The sequence below is a fragment of the Stenella coeruleoalba genome (genome assembly GCF_951394435.1).
Source record: "Stenella coeruleoalba genome assembly, chromosome: 8".
Taxonomy (NCBI): domain Eukaryota; kingdom Metazoa; phylum Chordata; class Mammalia; order Artiodactyla; family Delphinidae; genus Stenella; species Stenella coeruleoalba.
This window is the reverse complement of record NC_137154.1, coordinates 94885909-94907488: the sequence shown is the minus strand read 5'-3', so window position 1 is coordinate 94907488 and position 21580 is coordinate 94885909. Positions and strand designations below refer to the sequence as shown.

General features: G+C 36.4%; 1 protein-coding gene across 2 annotated transcripts in view; it reads right to left on the bottom strand.

Moving 5' to 3' along the window:
- Positions 1-21580, bottom strand: part of CBL (Cbl proto-oncogene) — an 89140-nt gene that overhangs the window by 36063 nt on the left and 31497 nt on the right. For both annotated transcript variants that reach the window (XM_079929479.1, XM_079929480.1), the window contains one exon: positions 250-396. In XM_079929479.1, coding sequence (XP_079785605.1) covers positions 250-396 — 147 coding nt within the window. The remainder of the gene's footprint in view (positions 1-249; positions 397-21580) is intronic.

Here is a 21580-nt window from a genome sequence, read left to right as displayed (position 1 = left end):
TTAACAGCATAATGGATGAGTAAAGAAAGAGAAGAGCATTCAGTCAAAGAGCGTGGGTTTCAATGGAACTGCAAAGGTTTATTTCTTTTAAAAAAAAAAATCAGAGCAAAAAAAGGTTGGGAAGTAGGTACACATATATTACTTTTCTGTTTCCCATGTTTTAAATATTCCATCAATAAAAAACTAAACAAAAACCCAAAACACAAGCTTCAGTTCTTCATAGTTCAAATTCATTATTTTGAGTCTTACTTTTCCCCAAAAGCTTTCCTCCAAAATTCTGCAGCATCTGCTTTAGTAATCCGAAATGTGTCTCCTTGAAAGAGTCCACTTGGAAAGATTCCTTTTAGTTCTGCCAGCATGTGGCTGAAGATCAGGGACAGTTTGGTTAGGTTTCGCCTACAAATGATCAGAAGTGCAATGATTAAATGAACACATAAAATTATTTTTATTTTAAATGTGCTGAATTCACTACACCAGGTGTGTAATTTATAATGCAAGAAAGACTGCTGCATTCACTAGGTCTACTCCTTTCCCTCTGTTCAATGTTTTATGGTAAATAAGAAAAATTTAACAGAAATCTATTTTAAGACTTTTAATCTTAAATTAATCAGATCTAATAACTGAGCATAAACTTACATGAACAAACTTTCTTTTTTAGGATGACAGGTAAAGAGGACTCAACAAATACGTGTAAGAAGTTGTACACTGATATAACCATTCACTCATAAAAGAAATGTTAGGAAAGCAAAATATATTATTTCCTGCTTTGCATGAACTAATCTGGATGTTTAAATTACCATAATTCATCTAAATTAAAAATAAAGGCTTCCCTGGTGGCGCAGTGGTTAAGAATCCACCTGCCAATGCAGGGGGACACGGGTTCGAGCCCTGGTCTGGGAAGGTCCCACATGCCGCGGAGCAACTAAGCCCGTGTGCCACAACTACTGAGCCGACATGCCACAACTACTGAAGCCCATGCACCTAGAGCCCGTGCTCTGCAACAAAGAGAAGCCACCGCAATGAGAAGCCCGTGCACCACAACGAATAGTAGCCCCTGCTCACCCCAACTAGAGAAAGCCCGCACGCGCAGCAATGAAGACCCAACACAGCCAAAGATAAAATTAATTAATTTTTTTAAAAGTCAATTTTTGTCACACAAGGGGACTATGAAATTTCAATTCATGATCAATTTTGTTGCCTAAAAATTCTCTTTAATACAGATAGATTTTTCTCTTTTAATGCTATACTGGAGGGTCACCACTAGTCCCATCTTTGTCTTTCCTGGATAAAATGCTGCACTAAGTCCCTATAGCCCTAACTTTTCTGCAAAACACTGCTGAAATCTTTCTAATCAGCTTTTCAACAAATCAGCTTCAGTTTTTTGATATTTGTCTTCCTGTACTTGTATCAAGTTATATTCTTTCTAGTTTCCTATTTCTGAAAGCACCTACAAAAGTGATAAAATTAATATTCTTTGAAGACAGTCTAAAATAATTCATATGCTAAATAGCTCAAGTAAGATAAAAAATACAAGCACTTATCCAATCCCTAAACTCCATTAACTGTTTTCCTCCTGGTACTTTGAGAGCCTTCAATTATTGCTGGTTAGGACTTTTACTATTTTACCAAAGAGGAAACAAAAATAGAAACTATCGAGAATATATCACAGATAACATGATAGAAAATCTGCAAAGCACAAATTAGTCCCAATGACTTCCCAAAGACTTCTGCAGGACACCAGACTGCACTCAATATTTATATAACATTTTGCCAAATGTTAATCCTTAAAGATAAGCAGGAGAGAGTCCATTATTCCCTTAGGATATGCTAAGCTGTTGAGAACCTACTATGTGTAAAGAGCTATGCTAAACAGTATAGCAGAAAAACGTGTATCAGAGAAAATACTGGGTTGGCCAAAAAGTACCTTCGGTTTTTTAAGTAAAAATAAAAGACACATTTTTCATTTTCACCAAGAACTTTACTGAACAATGTATTCACCCTTTTGTTCCACTAGCTTCTGCCATTTTTCAGGCAACTTCATAATTCCATCTTCCCAAAACTTTTTATCTTTTTGAGCAAAGAACTGTTCTAGGTGCCTTTTACAGTCTTTCAGGGAATTGAAATTTTTCCATTAAGAGAATTTTGTAAAGACCGAAATAAATGGAAATCCGAAGGCGCAATGTCTGGTGAATACGGCGGATGAATCAGAACTTCCCAGCCAAGCTGTAACAGTTTTTGCCTGGTCATCAAAGAAACATGCGGTCTTGCCTTATCCTGATGGAAGACTATGTGCTTTCTGTTGACTAATTCTGGACGCTTTTTGTCGAGTGCCGCTTTCAGTTGGTCTAACTGGGAGCAGTACTTGTTGGAATTAATCGTTTGGTTTTCCAGAAGGAGCTCATAATAGAGGACTCCCTTCCAATCCCACCATATACACATCACCTTCTTTGGATGAAGACCAGCCTTTGGTGTGGTTGGTGGAGGTTCATTTCGCTTGCCCCACAATCTCTTCCATTCCACACTATTGTACAGTATCCACTTTTCATCACCCGTCACAATTTGTTTTAAAAATGGAATGTTTCATTATGTTTCAGTAGAGAATCACATGCGGAAATATGGTCAAGAAGGTTTTTTTCGCTTAACTTATTTGGAACCCAAACATCAAAGCGATTCACATAACCAAGGTGGTGCAAATGATTTTCAACGCTTGATTTGGATATTTTGAGCATGTCGGCTATCTCCCACCAGGTATAACATCCATTGTTCTCAATTAATGTCTCGATTTGATCGCTATCAACTTCAACTGGTCTACCCGACCATAGAGCATCATCCAGCGAGAAATCTCCAGCATGAAACTTCGCAAACCACTTTTGACACGTTCGATCAGTCACAGCACCTTCTCCACACACTGCACAAATCTTTTGCGCATTTCAGTTGCGTTTTTACCTTTCTTGAAATAATAAAGCACAATATGCTGAAAATGTTGCTTTTTTCTTCCATCTTCAATATTAAAATGGCTACACAAAAAGTCACCAATTTTGATAAGTCTTTTTTTAAATGCACACTGATGTGACAGCTGTCACATACAACCTAACAAAATTGTTTTGAATGAAGTTAAAGACAACCAAGTGCTACTAGAGCCATCTTATGGAAAAAACTGAACGAACTTTTTGGCCCACACAATACATATATCATACTCCCAAGGTTACAACAGAACTCTTTCTGCAAGAAACAGGTTTGAATCTTACTTCTTCCTGAAAATGTCTTTCCTTAGTCGCTCCAATGTCATCCTCTCTTGGTTCTCCTACTTGCTTTTGTTCTTCCTTTGGGTATTCTTTCTATTCTCCTAACATAACTATTTCCCAAGAAATTTGCTCTCCATCATTTTCCTTTCTTTCCCTCTTGACTCTTCCTTTGCAATCTCAAGGCTTCAAAAACTGCTTTGCAAAAGATTCCCAAATCTTAGGCCTTAGTAGCTTTCCAACTGCCTACTGCATTTCTCCATTCAAACGCTAGCACCACAAAGCAACACATTCAAGATTAAACTAACCTTCCTTGGGGATTGGGGTGGGGGTGGGGTGGTAATAACAGATTTTGGGAATTTGGGATTAACAGATACACACTACTACATACAAAATAGATTAACAACAAGGACCTACTGTATAGCACAGGGAACTATATTCAATATCTTGTAATAACCTATAATAGAAAAGAATATGAAAAAGAATATATATATACAACTGAATCACTTTGCTATACACCTGAAACACTGTAAATCAACTATACTTCAATTTAAAAAAACAAATTTGTTAATTGGAATTAAATAAATATACTTCTAAAAAATAAATAAACTAACCTTCTTTCTCAAACCTGCTCTTTCTTCATGTTCTCTATTTTCTGTATTTAATGACAACACCATCTTACTTCCCACAAGTTCAGAACCTTAGAGTCAGTCATCTTAGCTGCCTCCATTTTCTTTATTCTCCATATCTGACTTGTCAATTTGCTAATCATTTGTTGTCAATCCTACCTTTGAATTTGTATTATTATTCTAATATGCACTCCTTGCTACCTGCGCCTACCTACTCCATAATTCAAACTTCCATCTTCAGTCTATTCCTATGCACGTTCAATCATACCACATATAACTGCCTTTCAAGGAGGGGGGGAAAAACAATTTCTACAGTACCAGTGGGACAAAATCCAAACTCAACTTTGATTTTTCGACTTTCCACTAACCTGGGTCTAACCTACCTTTATAACTAATTTCACTAGTATATTCTACTTAAACTGAACGTTTTACCTCTTCTTATACATACTACCCTTATTCACTTTTGCACCTCTGAACCACTGCTTATTTGTTCCTTAGTCTGCAAAAGACCCAGCTTAACTGTCATTTCCTAAGAAGCCAGCTAGAAGTAATAAACCTCTAAAATACCCCCAGTATTTTCACTGAAGTTCTCTTATGTCATCTGAACACATCTTGCACTACAGTTATTTGTGTACATGAGGGATGAATTCATTTCTGGTATATATTTATAACCCTTTGGCATCCGGCATGATTTCTAACCTTTGTTGTACCTTTAGAAAACATCTGACTGCATACTGTGTGCTAGGCACTAGGGATGGATACAACAACGCAACAAAACCAAATTCCTGGCTTTATAGCATTCACATTCCCATGGTAGAGTATCAGGTAGTAGAAGAAAAAGGCTTTGAAGAAAAACAAAGGAGGGTATGAGAAGAGAGGCATGTTAAGATTGCCGTTTTAGACGGAGTGGTCTTAGGAACCTCTCTTATTGTTGATTTTTAAGCCAATTCTGAAGAGAAGGCAGAAAGCGAGTCTTTGGATGACTGGGCCATGTCAGCATATTTGACTCTTTAAATAATTTTCCCCTGAGAATCTACCAGGTATCCAGTACTATGCTAGATCAGAGATAAAATATACATACCAAAATATAATGGACAAAAAGTTTTAATTTGTGAAGTAAGCCACAAAAAGGTGAAAGTTATTGACCGCAAAGATGTAATGTCACCAGGTGCCTAAGAGCAATTTGAAGTGCTGACTGAAATAGTTACTGAAAATCAATTTAAGACATTTTCATACTCAAGGATGCATCCCCCAAAAAGCCAGCTTACATTTCTTAAAACCACCAGAGATGTGCACTGTAAGCATCACACTTCTTAAAACGAAAAAAAAGAATCTACAAAAGCCCATGGGTCAGGGTATTTTGTAAGTGGTCCAAGTTTAAATATTGAAATTTAAATTTCAATAACATTTTAAGGCCTTAGGCTTATGGCTCAGTGTCTACAGTGTATAGGGCAGAATTTAATCAGCAAAATCTGTCTAAACATGTAAACTTAGAACAATGAGGCAAGATAGATATTTGGGCTTATTACAAGTAAGCAATACATTTCAACATTCTGTCAGCAGTTACTTCAATGCATACAATATGTTCTAACATTTCTCCAAATATCCACAAAGAAACACAATTGTTCTATTTTTTGTAAATGCCCTGAAGACAAAACTTTTCTTTCTCTGAGTAGCAGCAAGTAGGATCAATACAAGCCTTTCTTTAACTCAGTATTTGAAGAAGGTAATTTTTACTACCTTTCACGTTAACCATCTACATCTAAGTAACTGCAAATTCTACTCTATAGCTTCCACCTTGCTTTCTCTTGTCCTCTCACAACTTCCCCATAATCAAATGCTGATTCAGTATGCAGTGTCAATTTTTAAAAAAGTTCAAGACTGGTGTGAGTTATTTTCCCCCTACCTCAGGTCCTACTCTAAAAGCCAATGTACCTCTGTACCTCAGGCCTAAAGTAATGGTATACATTTTCTTGTGCATAATTTCAGCTAGTAAGGGACTAAGATTTATATGTCACTAATATTTAAGTATATAAAAATTAAATGCACAATTATAGCTTCTGTTTCAGCTTCAAAAGTAGAAAGATAAATATAACCTGATAAAAACCACAATCACCATTTCTATAGAGCAAGCAAGACAGTGTGGGAAAGTAGCCTTTATATGAATATGAGATAAACAGAAAACTCCTCAAATGATGCCAACCAATGCATTTTCTATTACACAAAATACTGAAAAACAAGCTGCCTTGTAACTCTTGGCCACAAAGTACCTTGCAGAGAAAGAGGAAATAGAAAAAAGAACATAGTATGGGGAGATATATTAACCCTCTATATTAAAATGTATTTATTAATGTTTAAGACAAGTACGGAGAGTAGTACCACTCTTTTTTGTTTTAATGAGAATGTTCCATCGCTTAGAAGTACAATAAAAGTGTCAAGAAGAAAAAGACTGTTGAGAAATGAATATTAAGAGACTGAGATCTTCTTGGACTTCCCTGGTGGCGCAGTGGTTAAGAATCCGCCTGCCAATGCAGGGGACACGGGTTCAAGCCCTGGTCCGGGAAGATCCCACATGCAGTGGAGCAACTAAGCCTGTGCGCCACAACTACGCCCGTGCGCCACAATTACTGAGCTTGTGCTCTAGAGCCCGCAAGCCACAACTACTGAGCCCACGTGCCACAACTACTGAAGCCTGCACGCCTTACAGCCCGTGCTCGGCAACAAGAGAAGCCACCGCAATGAGAAGCCTGCACACCCCATGAAGAGCAGCCTCTGATTGCCACAAGTAGAGAAAGCCTGCGTGCAGCAACCAAGACCAACGCAGCCAAAAATAAATAAATAAATTTATTTATTTAAAAAAAGAGAGAGAGGTTGAGATCTTCTAGAAAAATATTAAATGATGACTTACAAAACAATCAGTCCAATGTATTCATAAAGATATTCTCACTTATGGTTACTTTTTCTGAAACTCCATTTTGACAGTCAGAGATAAATTCTATAACTGACAAGCATGCTCTGTTTATTCTTTCTACAAAGGAGTACCTGAAAATATATATAATAATAGTTAAGACGACTAGAAATCTAAAATGTATTTCCTGGTCTAGCATTAATTTATTGTGTCCTGTGACGTTATTTAAACTCTCTGGGCCTCCATTGATTCCAATGTAACATAAGGAAGCTGGAACCAATTACTCTTAAAGATATCTTTCCATTTATAAAAATGTATAAATTTATGCTATATCACTGATTTGAAACTGGAAAAGAAACCTTAACTTCAGCAGTTTATTTTCATAATATTGAAGAAGACATGAGAGAAAGAAAGCTAGCACTTTATCCTTATGTGACAGGCTAGAAATTATGTCAAGAAATAATAATTTTTAAAAGTATATTTTATTTCTGCCTGCAAAGAATTTAAATAAACTTATATCTTATGGAATTTAAATGAACAGTTAATTGTATGAACCATATATGGGGATAAATTAAAATACTGTTATCTACTCGTAACACTAGGGATCTGGCTAAATTCCAGAATCTGTAGTGAATTATTTTACTCAAAGAATTTTATCATTTCTGAAGAAATAACATGGAAACATCAAAAATCATCTCAGCTATATGAAAATACTATCACATGTGAAAATGGTTCAAACACTCAGAAATCTTTTTGATTTTTAAAAAGAGAAGAAAGTGGAGCTTTCCTTTTGAAAACAATAATTTAGTTAATATGTATATAATTATTATAAAATTCTTCCAATTTCTGTTTGACTTTTATAATAAAAAAATTTTATAATAAAACATTGGGGGAAAACCCCAATAATCTATTTTAATAATATCTGTAGACCCAATGATCCTGTACTTCCCAGCAGGTAAGTTTCAGAATGATTAACACAATACAATGATTGACAGACAAACTGCACAACATTATACAATGCCATTTTGGAGCTGTAAAATATTTCCCAAATGAGGTCACAATATAACTCACTCTTTGCCATTCAGCCATGGTGTGGGCTGCAAAACCTACATAAATGATGATAAATAATTATGCTGCTCAATAGTGAAGTGATCAATGTTTTTAAGTATTTCATTTACTGGCACTATTTCAGTGATAACTGTGCTGCTTTTTCTATTCATTAAACTCCAAAACCTTATATGCAAACACTAGTGTCATCCAAAGAATGCTGAGTGAGAACATACTGAGATGACATTTATAACTCAATAGCAGCGTCCTCTGCTCACAGTAATCAGCTTTAAAAATAGATACAACGGAACTTCTTTCAACAAAGCTTCACAGGAAGTCAATGAAGTACTGTTTAACTCGTATCTGCTTAAGCTGCTAAAAAAAAACAGAGGGGTGTGGAGGCAAAAAGCATCACCTATTCAAAAAAATTCTAAGCCAATATATCTAAAAATATCAATGGCCTTTTTCACTAAACATATTAAGTATATTTGATAATATACTAATGGTCCTGCTTCTGAGACCCCCAAGTTACATGGTAACAGATCACAACATTATCATTCAGAGCATTTTGAGCTGTTTCATAGAATTTTAAACCTAAAGGAACACTAATCTAATTCACCAGATAAAAGGGAAGGCAGCAGCCCACATGAGAATCTCCAACATGCCCCTCGTACTTCTATCAGATTAATCTTAAAACACAGACTCAATCTCCTTAATCCTTCTACACCAAAATCCTCAATGACTTCCCAATAACCACCAAAAAAGTTCAAGTTGCTCTGCTTGTAAGTCAAAGCACTCACAATATGGTCCTGATTCACCTTTCTAGACAGATACTACTCAATATTTCCCAAAACATTCTATACTTTCCAGGCCCCAGGCCTTCAGTGATGGTGTTACATCAGTAATATACGTCCTCTCCTTCTCTAATAGTTAACATTAAGAGCTTACTGTGTATCAGATACTTTGTTAAGCTACATGTATACCTCATTTAATTCTCATAATAATGCTTTGAAATAGAAATTACTAATCCTATTTTACAAGGAGAAACAAAGACTTAGTGACATCAAATAACCTGTCCAAGGTCACAGAGCAAGTAAGTGGCAGAGCAGGTCTCTGATTCAAGAGCCCAGGCTTGCTGGTATGATACGTATTTCCTTTCCAATGACTATGGTTACCTATGTCCTGCCCATTCAAAATTCACTTTAAATGCTATCTTCTTGGTGTGGACGCTAGGGGCGGGGGAGGGGGGGGCGGGTGGGGAAGGATTCCCAGTCTTCATTCAATGTCTACTTTCAAACTCAGACACCCCACACCCACACCCCTACAGCATCTTGCTCACACTCTGTACTGGCTTCATCATGTTCTACTTTGTATCAGTTGTCCTATTCCCCAGCTGGATGACAACTCCTTAAGGGCAGGGGCAGTGAAGGTACCTTACACACTCTATGCCCTGCAGTGGCGAGCACACTGCCTTGCACTTAAGAGACATTCAATACATTTATAGACTTGAAAAATATTACTTATTTTTTAAATAAACTTTTTATTTTGGAATTTTAGAGTTACAGAAAAGTTGCAAAGATAGTACAAAGCATTCCCATATACCCCTCATTCAGCTCTGGTTTCCCTTAATATATTACTGTCGTACATTTGCCAAAACTAAGAAACCAACATCAGTACAGTGCTATTAATTAAACCCTAGACTTTATTCAGGTTTCACCAGTTTTTTCCATTAACGTCCTTAACCATCCTGGGATCCAATCTAGGATACTACATTATATTTATTCGTCACATCTCCTTAGTCTCCCCTGGTCTGTAATAGCTTCTTAGTCTTTCCTTGTTTTTCATGACCTTAATAGTTTTGAGGAGTACTGGGGTTAGGTATTTTGTAGAACGTGTCTCAATATGTAAAGCCGATGTTTTTCTCATGCTCTGACTGGGGTTATGAGTTTATGGACACAATATCACAGAAGTGAAGTGCCTATCTCAACACATCATATTGGAGGGTACATGAAGTCCACATGACATCACTAGTGATGTTAACCTTGACCACCTGGTTAAGGCAGTATTTGCCATGCTTCTCCACTGTAGTCACTATTGGAAAAGATTTATTTTTTCACAGATATATTCCTTCTTTCCTAACTCATGTAAAACAGATCACTTACACCCAAGTCAGTATTTTTTTTTTTTTTTTTTTTTTTTTGCGGTACGCGGGCCTCTCACTGTTGTGGCCTCTCCCGTTGCGGAGCACAGGCTCCAGACGCGCAGGCTCAGTGGCCATGGCTCACGGGCCCAGCCGCTCCGCGGCATGTGGGATCTTCCCAGACCAGGGCACGAACCCGTGTCCCCTGCATCGGCAGGCAGGCTCTCAACCACTGCGCCACCAGGGAAGCCCAAGTCAGTATTTTTAAATGATTAATGTGATACATTCTCATTAAAGCACACACCATAGAGACATAATATTTATAAGTTAATACCTTTGGTTTTAGTGTGGTTGGAAAAAAACAAAAATAGCTTAAAACTCATTGTGAACATTCAGCAAATGTTCACTAAGTTACATTAACTTATGGTACTATCATCATTATTTCCTAAAGAGTTCAAGAATATAATCAGACTTCTCTATATTTCAAAACAACCTTTGAATTTACTCAACCCAAGTTCTGAAAGACAGCTATGTAAGTTACATACACTGGAGCATCTGTCTGCAGCTAAAAGCATATTAACCCTGAGAACTGATTACTATTTCTCTATACCAGTTCCTTAAAGAACATACAAGCACATCAGTAACATAATACAGAAATCTCCAAAACTTCTCATACCCTCCCCCCAACAAATGACAAAAACCACCAAGCACTTTTCAGAAGTTTTATCCTGTGAACTTAAAAAATAAACTTAAAAGTATATAGATACATAGACAGACAAAGAAAATTATATACCGAGCAAGAGACAGCTCTAATACAATCTAATCAAGTATACAGAAAGTATATCTAATTATCATTAATTATTTAACTCCTGAGTATATGACATATCAGACATCCATTTCCATTTAAATATACTGTTTCAAAAAATATATATATATATATACTGTTTCTCTGAACAAACACAGAGTAGCTACTAAACTTTGTTATTCTCAAAACTTGGGAAAGATAATGAAATTTTCTATATCTATCTGCATCTCCTCTGTTTGGAGGCATCAATACCAGAAAAGTCTTCATCACCGCCATTTTCTTCAATATATTTTCCATGAAAAATAATCCTCCTCAAGTTCAAGATTCTATGTCTCTGTAAAACTCTGGTATTAGCATTTTACTTATTTAGTTAGTATTTAATTAGTATTTTTATCAAATTCAACATACTTTTATTAAAAAGCTATAAATAAAGACATCAGATAACACAGGAAAGAAGGTGTTCCTGGCCCTGACTAGTTATCAAAGCAGACTCACATTTAGGCAGACTTTGGTGAGTGCAAGAGTGAAGTATCAATAAAAACAAGGAGTCACAAGAGCATGGGTAGGAGAAGCACTAATTAAAACTAGTATAATTCAGGAGGCTTCTTGGATTTTAAAGAAATAGATGGGATTTCAACAGACAATATGGAAGGGAAAGGGATTCTAAGCCAAGGGAATGACCAAAGCAAAGGCTCAGTAGAAGAAAGTTCAGGGACTCGAAAATAAACGGACATGGCTAGAATGTAGAATCATGGTAGCATAGGATAAAACTGAATAACACAGGCAGGACTCAAAATGTAGAGATTTAACTACCGGGGTGAGAGATATTACAAACGCAGCAGGAAGTCATTAAGGGTTTGGAACTGGGGAGTGACATCGAATCTGTTTCGAGGCCATAAATGACAGCAAGCAGTATGAAAGATGAAACAGTGAGGACACGACAAAAGCAAAAAGCTCAATCAGGATGGTACTGCAGTAGAAAGGTAGTGGGAGCCCGAACACGGGCAGTAAAATAAGACAGATTTGAGAGATACTGCAGAAGCAAAACCAAGCAGATGAGATGACTGAGTAGGAGAGCAGAGATGATGAACCTGAAACTGAACCTGAGCAGCTGAGAGTAGGGTCTTAAAATATATATATATTAATAAAGCTAATACATTTAAAGGGCTTACTATGTGTCAGGCATTTTATATTTTTTATTATTTAATTAATTTTCATTCACAATCCTCTAAGATTGATTCTATTATCCTCACTTTATAGATTAACAAACCTCAGCTGAAAGAAATTAATCCAAGACGCAATCTCAGTAACTCACACCTGTCACCACTACATAATATTAACTGAGGGACCTCAGAAGAGGAAGTTGGTTTGCTAATGAAGAGGATACATTCAATGTTCAGACATGCCGAGTGTGAGATGTCTGAAAGATAATAATATGGCATGTCTAGCAGGCAGCTTGGGAAAGAGGAGCAAGTAGGGAAACAGATTTGTGAAATCATGTATAAGACTGTTGACACTGTTGGGAATGACCTGTCTAATTCCCTCACACAGGATAATCAAAATGAAATAGAATTTTTACCAAATCATGTTGCACACCTTAACCTTAAATAATGCTGTAAGCCAATTACATCTCAATAAAATTTTAAAAATTAAAAAGAGGGACTTCCCTGGCGGTCCAGTGGTTAAGATTCCACTCTCCCAATGCAGGGGGCGTAGGTTCGATCCCTAGTCAGGGAACTAAGATCCCGCATGCCACACTGTGTGGCCAAGAAAAAAGAAAATTAAAAAGAAACTGAAGTACAGTTTTGAAAAGATTTGGAATTTCTCCCTTTGGGAGTAGGGGGGTAGGTAGTATGATGGAGTCAGAAAAGGACAGGAGTGGCAGGCTTCTCTTATTTAAAAACAAAACCATGTGAAAAATATTTGGAAACACTGGGCAATCAATGTTCTAAGTGTGCTATATTCACCTTTATAAGAATATAGTGCTAATTTTTTTAGTTTTTCTCACATGAGGCAGAATTAATGCCACTCTTTGAGACCCAATCTTTGTTTCTCCGTATCTTCTATGCAGATGAAACACACTGAGTTGATGAAAACGCAATGAGTTTCTTAACACTTCTTCAAAGATTCTCAAATGTTAGGGCTTCTAACACCTATTCAGCGGTATTTATCATACTTCCCAGCAGGAAAACTTATATGGAACTTAAGTATTAGAGGCACTGTGCAAAAGTAAACAACATTTACTGTGTTTACTACTCAGTAAAGTAAAACTCGTGATAAAATTTCAATTATTGTCAGAGGAGCAGAGGTATATTCATGAATGGGGAAAAATAAAGCATAAGAATATATAAAAAATGGAGAAAAATCATAAATGTATCTTGACTTGAATACAAGAAATTTAAAAGCTTCATAAGAGTTCCAAATTAAACCTCTCATGACGAATTTGTAAAAATCTTCAGAATGCACAAAGTTTAAATCTAACAAAATTAGAGACATAACTAAAAATATGAACAGTAATTTAATAACAGAATACAATGAACTCTGTTCCAGTAATTTTCACTAATTTATTTCATAAACATTGAATGCTTACTATATGGCAAGCACCATACTTAAACTTATTTAGGGGAAATGGACTATTCCAAACCTTGAGTAAACCAAAAACCATTAAACAGAGTAGGTATCAAAATCCATTCCCTGCTCTCACACATAGACACAGTCATATACACATGTGTGTACCAGCACGCGTATTAGACCATGATGGCATTATGGAAGAATTTTTGCTATACGTTCCCCATAAAAGCTCTTATTTCTACAAGCTGTTCAAAAATACAGAAAGAGAACTCATTCATTTTGATTACTTCCATAATCAAAGACCATGAGAAAAAAACTATATGCTAATTTCACTTACCAGAATAGATGGGAAAATCCTAAACGACTATTAAATAGAATCCAGTGAAGCATTATATATCACCCTAGATATCTGCCCCAAAGAAATTAAAATATATGCCCACACAAAGATTTGGACATGAATGTTCCTATTAGCTGTATTTATAATAGCCAAAAACTGGACACAACTAAAATGTACATCCAACAGGTGAACAGATAAACAAATTGTGGTACACCCATAGAATAAAACTACTTAGCAAACAGAGGACTAAGCTATTCATATGCAATATATATATATGATTAATTCATAGAGCCAATGACTTTATTTCCACTATAGTTCAGTTGCCGCCTTAGTCCAAACCACCATCGTCCTACCTGGATTACTGCATTTGACTCCTGACTGGTCAGTCATCTTGCTCTTCCTGGATTGCTTGGCAACGAGCTAACTAGGACCAGGGGCTCCTCCTAACATCTTCCCAAGGGACCTCTGCAGTCTCTAGTTACCAGACAGCTGGTTCTTAGCAACTCCTGTAAATAGGTGGCACCCAAGACTCACACTTGTTACCTCACTTATCACATTGACCCCCATAAAAAGACAGAGTGCAGGGGTATACTGGGGTAAGTTGAGTCCCTTTCCTGGAGCCCAGTCTCATGATACAGCCAACTGTGCTCAACTCAAACACTCCTCTCCACAGGACACCAAGAGAATATGGCGTCTCTGTACAGGATCATCCTTCCACCTATGAATTCAAGCTTGATGTTCACCTGGAATGTACTGAGAGCAAGATCTCAAAAATACTTGCTTAATGAATACTTGCATAAAGAAAACTTCAGTAGCCTGTGAACCATGACATTTCTTTTTTAAAAATTATGATAAAATATACATGACATAAAATTTATTACTTCAACTATTTTGAAGTGTATACATTTTTCTTAACAATTTGCTCCCTCCCATAATTTTTCAATAAGTGTATATCTCTAATTTTTTTTAAAAAAATCAAATACTTTGGTCCTGCTTTTTGTGAACCAGGCATTATTCTAGGTGCTTTCTAAAGATTAACTTATTCATTATAATACTCACAACAATCCTACGAAAGCACTTTTAATGAGATATCTGAGGCAAAGAGAAGTAACTTGTCTAAGGTCATATACTGAGATAGTAAATGGCAGAGGAGTCCATCTGGCTGACCCAGCTCACACACTTAGCAACTAACACAACGACTGCTTTAACCTCATGGCACCATGTTTACTGACCTGTGTGTGCGCCACTAAGTGAAAGGCACACTGAGAAACTGTGCAATTACGCAGCACCTTAATCACTCGCCTAGTCTATAAAACCTTAATCCAGTGATAAAAAATAAAATAGATAATATTCAGTCACATACAGGCCTAAAGAGCCCTTCACAAAAGTTCCTGTCAAGAGAACTTAGCTCAAGCCCGCTGTTAACAGCTATAATGATGAAAGATTTCCTTTCTTAAGTGGTTTTTTAATCATGCTCTTTGAAGTTAGAACAGAAGAATAGAAGAAAAGCGATCACTATAATCTGGTTCAACATTACAGGGAAAATAAGACATTCAACTAATTATTTTAAATGTAAATAATATAAGAAAAATACCATAAGAATGAAACAAGTTAAGAAATATTAACTCTGAATACTTAAATCATTTAGATATATTTTATTAGACACTAAGCAGGATGAGTGTTTTGCATGTAAAGGAGTGGGGGGAGGGTTTAAACAAAGAGGAAAGAAAAATGTTAACGAACGTTTTTTATTCCGTTTCTTTAACAAATTTAATACATAGGATTTAAGCTTTCTGAAGATAATATATATTTCAGGTTCAATACACAGTAAGTAAAAAAAAAATACATTGCCAGGATTCAAGTTCATAGTGCTTCTAACATTTTCACTACTAGGTACCTCTAGCAAGCATTTGCTGCTTTGTATACTACAGCCAGGCAAAAAAAAAATTCTTGTAGCCAGCTTTTGAGCTTGTTCTTTAAGATGTTCTAATTTAAATGCAGTTGTAGACTTCACAAGTACTGTGGTTTTAGAGCAAGTCTTGGTTGGCACTATTAGAGCAACGTGATTAGAAAAGGCTTTTGCACATTCTACTTGACATTCACTGCCTGCTTCTCTATACTGCTCTGGTTTTATAAAAGTCATCACTGATGCTTTGAGGGGAGGCAAGGGAGGGTACCTTCACATTCTCTCTCTCTCTTTATCTGCATAATCAAGCCTATGCTCTATTAGAAATATTATGAGTGAAATTCTCTTGCTATGTGAATACCTAGTGCTGTAGTAAATCACAGTATTGGTATTTTTTGTGTTCAAATGACATGCCTATTAAAATGTTTTAACTTCCCCAAGTTTATGTAGTTTACCATTTCATATACTACTTGAAATATGGCCTCCATGGGATCATTTCTGCAATGTGAAATGAAATACACAATCATCATTCCTTTACATTCAAACAAAGAAAACCAAAGTAATTGGTAATAAACATGTGGTAGATTAGCTTAAAAAAAAAAAGGGGGGGGGGCCCTGGCACTTACTAGCTGTATGTACTTGGGTAACATATTCTAACTTTCCGAGCCTCGGTTCCCATATTTATAAAGTGTAAAATACATAAAGGCGAAGGCCATGTTCATTTTGTTCAACATAAGAGAGAGAGTACCCAGTTAATATGTGTGGCGAGGTAGGGAGCGAGTAAAGACTAGACCACATTTGAACTTTTCAGGCATAGAGCAAGCACGTAATATTAATGGCATCTGAATTTGCAAAAATCCCAAATTAAATTTTAGACCGAGACTCCTGCTTTCAGCCAAGAGGGAACTGCAGGGACTGGATTTACCCTCCTCGAAAGAACTGAAAAATTGGACAAAACGTATGAAATAATGGTTTCCAGACAGTAGACATCATGCAGCAGAGGACTGTGATCCCTAAGAGAGGGGAAACAAATGGAAGTGAACTCTATGACTGACTGAACTTACTGCCTGGAGTTTCTAGGCCTCAGAACTGGGAGGGGGAACTCAGGCAGAGCCTGATAGTCTCTTGAGTTGAGGAGACGGAATTGTGAGTCTGGGGAAACCATGTCAGTTGGAGTCCTCAGTACAGAATACAAGAGAGGAGAGAGCTGCATAGAGAGAGGAAGCTTAGGAGATCTACAGCTGAGCACTGATGAACACAGGGAAAGAACCACCTGAAAGGAGTACAGCAAACACTCCCCAGTTCTCATAAAGGAGAAGGAGGGGGGTGGAAATCTGTAGATGGGTAGAGCACGGGTAGAATCTAGTATGTGGCTAGATTAAAAGCTATTCATATATCCAGAGAAAACTCTAATCTGAAAAGATACATGCACCCTAATGTTCACAGCAGCACTATTCGCAATAGCCAAGACATGAAAGCAACCTAAGTGTCCATCAACAGATATATGGATAAAGAAGATGTGGGGTGTGTGTGTGTGCGTCCGTATACACACACATATACACACATAATGGAATATTACTCAGCCATAAAAAAGAATGAAATAATGCCATTTGCAGCAACATGTGGACCTAGAGATGATCATACTAAATGAAGTAAGACAGAGAAAGACAAATACCATATGATATCACTTATATGTAGAATCTAAAAAAATGATACAAATGAACTTATTTACAAAACAGAAATAGACTCACAGACATACCAAAAAAACTCATGGTTACCAAAGGGGATAAGGGGCGGGGGGAGATAAATTAGAAGTTTGGGATTAACATATACACACTGTTATATATAAAATAAACAAAGATCTGCTGTATAGCACAGGGAACTGTATTCAATATCTATAATGGAAAAGAATCTGATAAAGAGTATATATACACACATACATATATAGAGAGAATTACTGCTGTACACCTGAAAATAACATGACATTGTATTACAAAATTAACTATACTTCAATTAAAAAAAGGTTAATTAAAAAAAACAAAAGCTATTCTGGCCTTGCCTAACAAAGTTTAAAAGGATCAAACTATTCAGCTGTATCCCAGAACACAGCTCAAGAATATTTATAAGAATACAAAGTATCCAGCACCTACCACAGTAAAATTAACAATGTCTAGCATCCAATCAAAAATTAGCAAACACACAATGAAGCAAGAAAATATGACTTAGTGAGGATAAAAACAAATCAGTAGAATTAAATCCATGAGTGACACAGATGACAGAATTGACAGACAAGGATATCAAAAGTTATTATAACTATATTCTATTTATACAAAAAGGTAGAGAAACTCTTGTACATGTTAAGACATGGAAAACACAAAAAAGATCTAAATCCAACTTCTAGAGATGAAAACTAAAATGGAAGGGACTCGCAGCAGATTAACTACTGCAGAAGAAAGGATTAACTGACTCAAAAACACAGTGATAGAAACTCCCCAAAACAAAACACTGGAAAAAAAGTGAGCAGAGCACCAGTGGCCTGTGGGACAATATCAAGTGGCCAAATATATATATAAATGGAGTCCCCTGAAGGAGAGTAGAAGGAAGGGAACAAAAGAATTTTTTTCTGAAGAAATTATAAGATAAAAATTTTCCAAAACTATAAATTTTAGATTAAAATAGTACAAAGAGCAAATTATGACATTGTCATATCTCTTTCCCAAGTCCAAGGAAGACATTTCTATTCCACCCAGGAAACTTTATCCACTGAACCCCTCGAGACAACAATCTAAGCAGCTACAACCTATCCACAGGACCAGCAATTATTAAAATCTATTTACCAGCCTTGATATCCTGTTCCCTTGAAATGTACAATGGTTCAAACATAAAAAGGGGTAAGATTAGCCTGCCTTGCGCCAGAATTATAAAGCAGTATTGGAACAGTATAACAAGTTTACCCTTTAAGAGATTAGAAGGAACAGTACCTAAGTGACAGCAGCATTAATCACTTTCAAAAATGGCTATAGCATTTTTGAAATGTGGACATCAATATAGCAGTTCTTAAAGTGTGTTATGCAATCCCTAGGAGTCCTTGAGACCCTTTCAGAGGGTCTGCAATGTTAAAATTATTTCCATAATAATATTAAGACACCACATGATTCATCTTTTCCACTGTGTTGATACTTGCATTGAAGGCACAAAGTTGGGTTGAGTCTGCTGGTGCCTTAGCTGAATCAAGGCAGGGGCACTGAACTGTACATGTAGGCACTGTACTCTTCACCACGACTTGCAGTAAAAACAAAAACAAAATGCGAGTTGCACTTAAGAATGTCCTTGATAAAGCAGGAAACACCATTAATTTTATTAAATTTTGAAAATTGAGGACATTTTTAAAAACATTGTGTGTGACAAAATAAGAAGTACATGAAAAGCACTCCTGTTGTAATAACAGTTGTCCTCAGGAAACGCATTTGTACAATGTCTTTTTTTTGTTGTTTTTTAAAAAATTTTTTTATTGGAGCATAGTTGATTTACATGCGCAATGTTTAAATAGTTGAAGTAGTCGCTCTTTTGGTGGAATACCTTTTTTTGTAAACCACTTAAACCATTTTTTAGTGTACAACTCAGTAGCATTAAGTACATCCACACGTTGTATAATCATCACATCTATCCATGTCCAGAATTTTTCATCATTCCAAACAGAAATGTTAGCAGTAACTACCTACTCTCTCTCAACCCAGCCTCCTGGTAACCTCATTTCTAACTTTCTGTCTCTATGAATTTGCCTAGATACCTCATATAAGTGTAATCATACAATATTTGTCTCTTTGTGTCTGATTTATTTCACTTAGCACAATGCTTTTAAGGTTCAGCCATGCTGTAGCATGTATCAGAACTTCATTTCTTTTTATAGCTGGATAATACTCCATTGTATGTATACATCACATATTGCTTGTCCATTCATCTACTGAGGGACACTTGGGTTGTTCCTACCTTTTGGCTACCATAAAATGCTGCTATGAACACGGGTGTACAAATATCTGTTCAAGTCCCTACTTTTGATTCTTTGGGGGTAAATACCTAGAAGAATCACTGGATCATATGGTAATCCCATTTTCAACTTTTTGAGGAACCACTAAACTTTTTAAACAGTGGTTGCACGATTTTACATCTCCACTAGCAAAGGATGAGGGCTCCAATGTCTCTTTGCCAACTTTTGTCAGTTTCCCTTTTTTCATAAGACATTCTAATGGGTGTGAAGTGGTATCTCTTTGATTTGCATTTCCCTAATGACACTGAGCTTCGTTTCATGCACTTATTGGCCAACTGTATAACTTCTTGGGAGAAGTGTCTATTCAAATCTTCTGCTCGCTTTTGAATTGGGTTTTTGTGTGTGTGTGTTTTTCTGTTGAGTTGTTAGAGTTCTTTACATACTCTGGATTTAAATCCCTTACCAAATATATGTTTTGCAAAAATTTTCTCCCAATTTGTGGGTTGTCTTTTCACTCTCTTGTTAGTGTCCTTTGATGGATAAAGTTTGAAATTTTGATGAAGTTCAACTGATCAATTTTTTCTTTTATTGTCTATGCTTTTGGTGTCATAACTCAAGAAATCATTGCCCAATCCAAGATCATGAAGATTTTCTAAGGGTTTTTATTTAGCTCTTAAATTTAGGTCTTTGATCACTTAAACTTAATTTCTGTATATAAGGTAAAAGTCCAACTTCATCCTTTTGACTGTGGTTATCCAGTTTTCCCAGCACAATTTGTTGAAAAGACTTGGCATCCCTGTTGAAAATTAATTGACCATATGTGTGAAGGTATATTTCTGGGCTATTTTATTCCATTGGTCTATATGTCTGTCCTTATGCCAGTACCACACCATCTTGATTACTGTAGCTTTGTAGTAAAGCTTTGAAATCAGGAAGTGTGAGTCTTTCAATTCTGTCGTTTTTCTAAATTGCTTTGTTTTTTTTGAGGTCCCCTGAGATTTTTTTTTTTTTTGGCTGCATTGGGTCTTTGTTGCTGCGTGCAGCTTTTCTCTAGTTGCAGCAAGTGGGGGCTACTCTTCGTTGCAGTGCATGGGCTTCTCATTGCGGTGGCTTCTCTTGCTGTGGAGCACAGGCTCTAGGCGCGCGGGCTTCAGTAGTTGCGGCATGCAGGCTTAGTTGCTCCACAGCATGTGGGATCTTCCTGGACCAGGGATTGAACCCATGTCCCCTGCATCGGCAGGCAGATTCTTAACCACTGTGCTATCAGGAAAGTCCTACTGAGATTCTTAATGAATTTTAAGATTAGCCTGTCAATTTCTACCAAAAGGGCAGCTGGAATTCTAATAGGAATTGCACTGGACTTATAGATCAATGTGGGGAGTACTGCCATCTTAACAATACTAAATCTTCCCAATCTATGACATGGAATATCTTTCCATTTATCTCGTTCTTTTTTAACTTCTTTCAGCAGCATTTTATTGTTTTCAGTGTACAAGTCTTTAGCCTCTTTGGTTAAATTTATTCCTAAATATTTTATTCTCTTTGATGCTATTATAAATGGAATTGTTTTCTTAATTTCATTTTTGGATTGTTCACTGCTAGTGTGTAGAAAGAATACAATTGAGTTTTGTAAAGTTTTGCATTTGATCTTGTATCCTGCAACTTTGCAGAACTCAACTATTGGCTCTAGTAATGGTGTTTTTTTTAGTAGATTCCTTAGGATTTTCTACAAACAAGATCATGTCATGTACAAATAGAGATAGTTTCACTTCTTCCTTTTCCTTGTGGGTGCTTTTTACTTCTTTTTCTTGCCTAATCGCTCTGGCTAGAACCTCATATGTTGAACAGAACCTATGTTGAATAGAAGTGGTGAGAGCAGACACCCTTGTCTTATTTCTGATGTTAGGTGGAAAGCTCTCAGTCTTTCGCCATTGAGTATAATGTTAGCTGTGGGATTTTCATACATGGCATGGAATACCATTTCTACTTAAAAGAATGACTAATAGA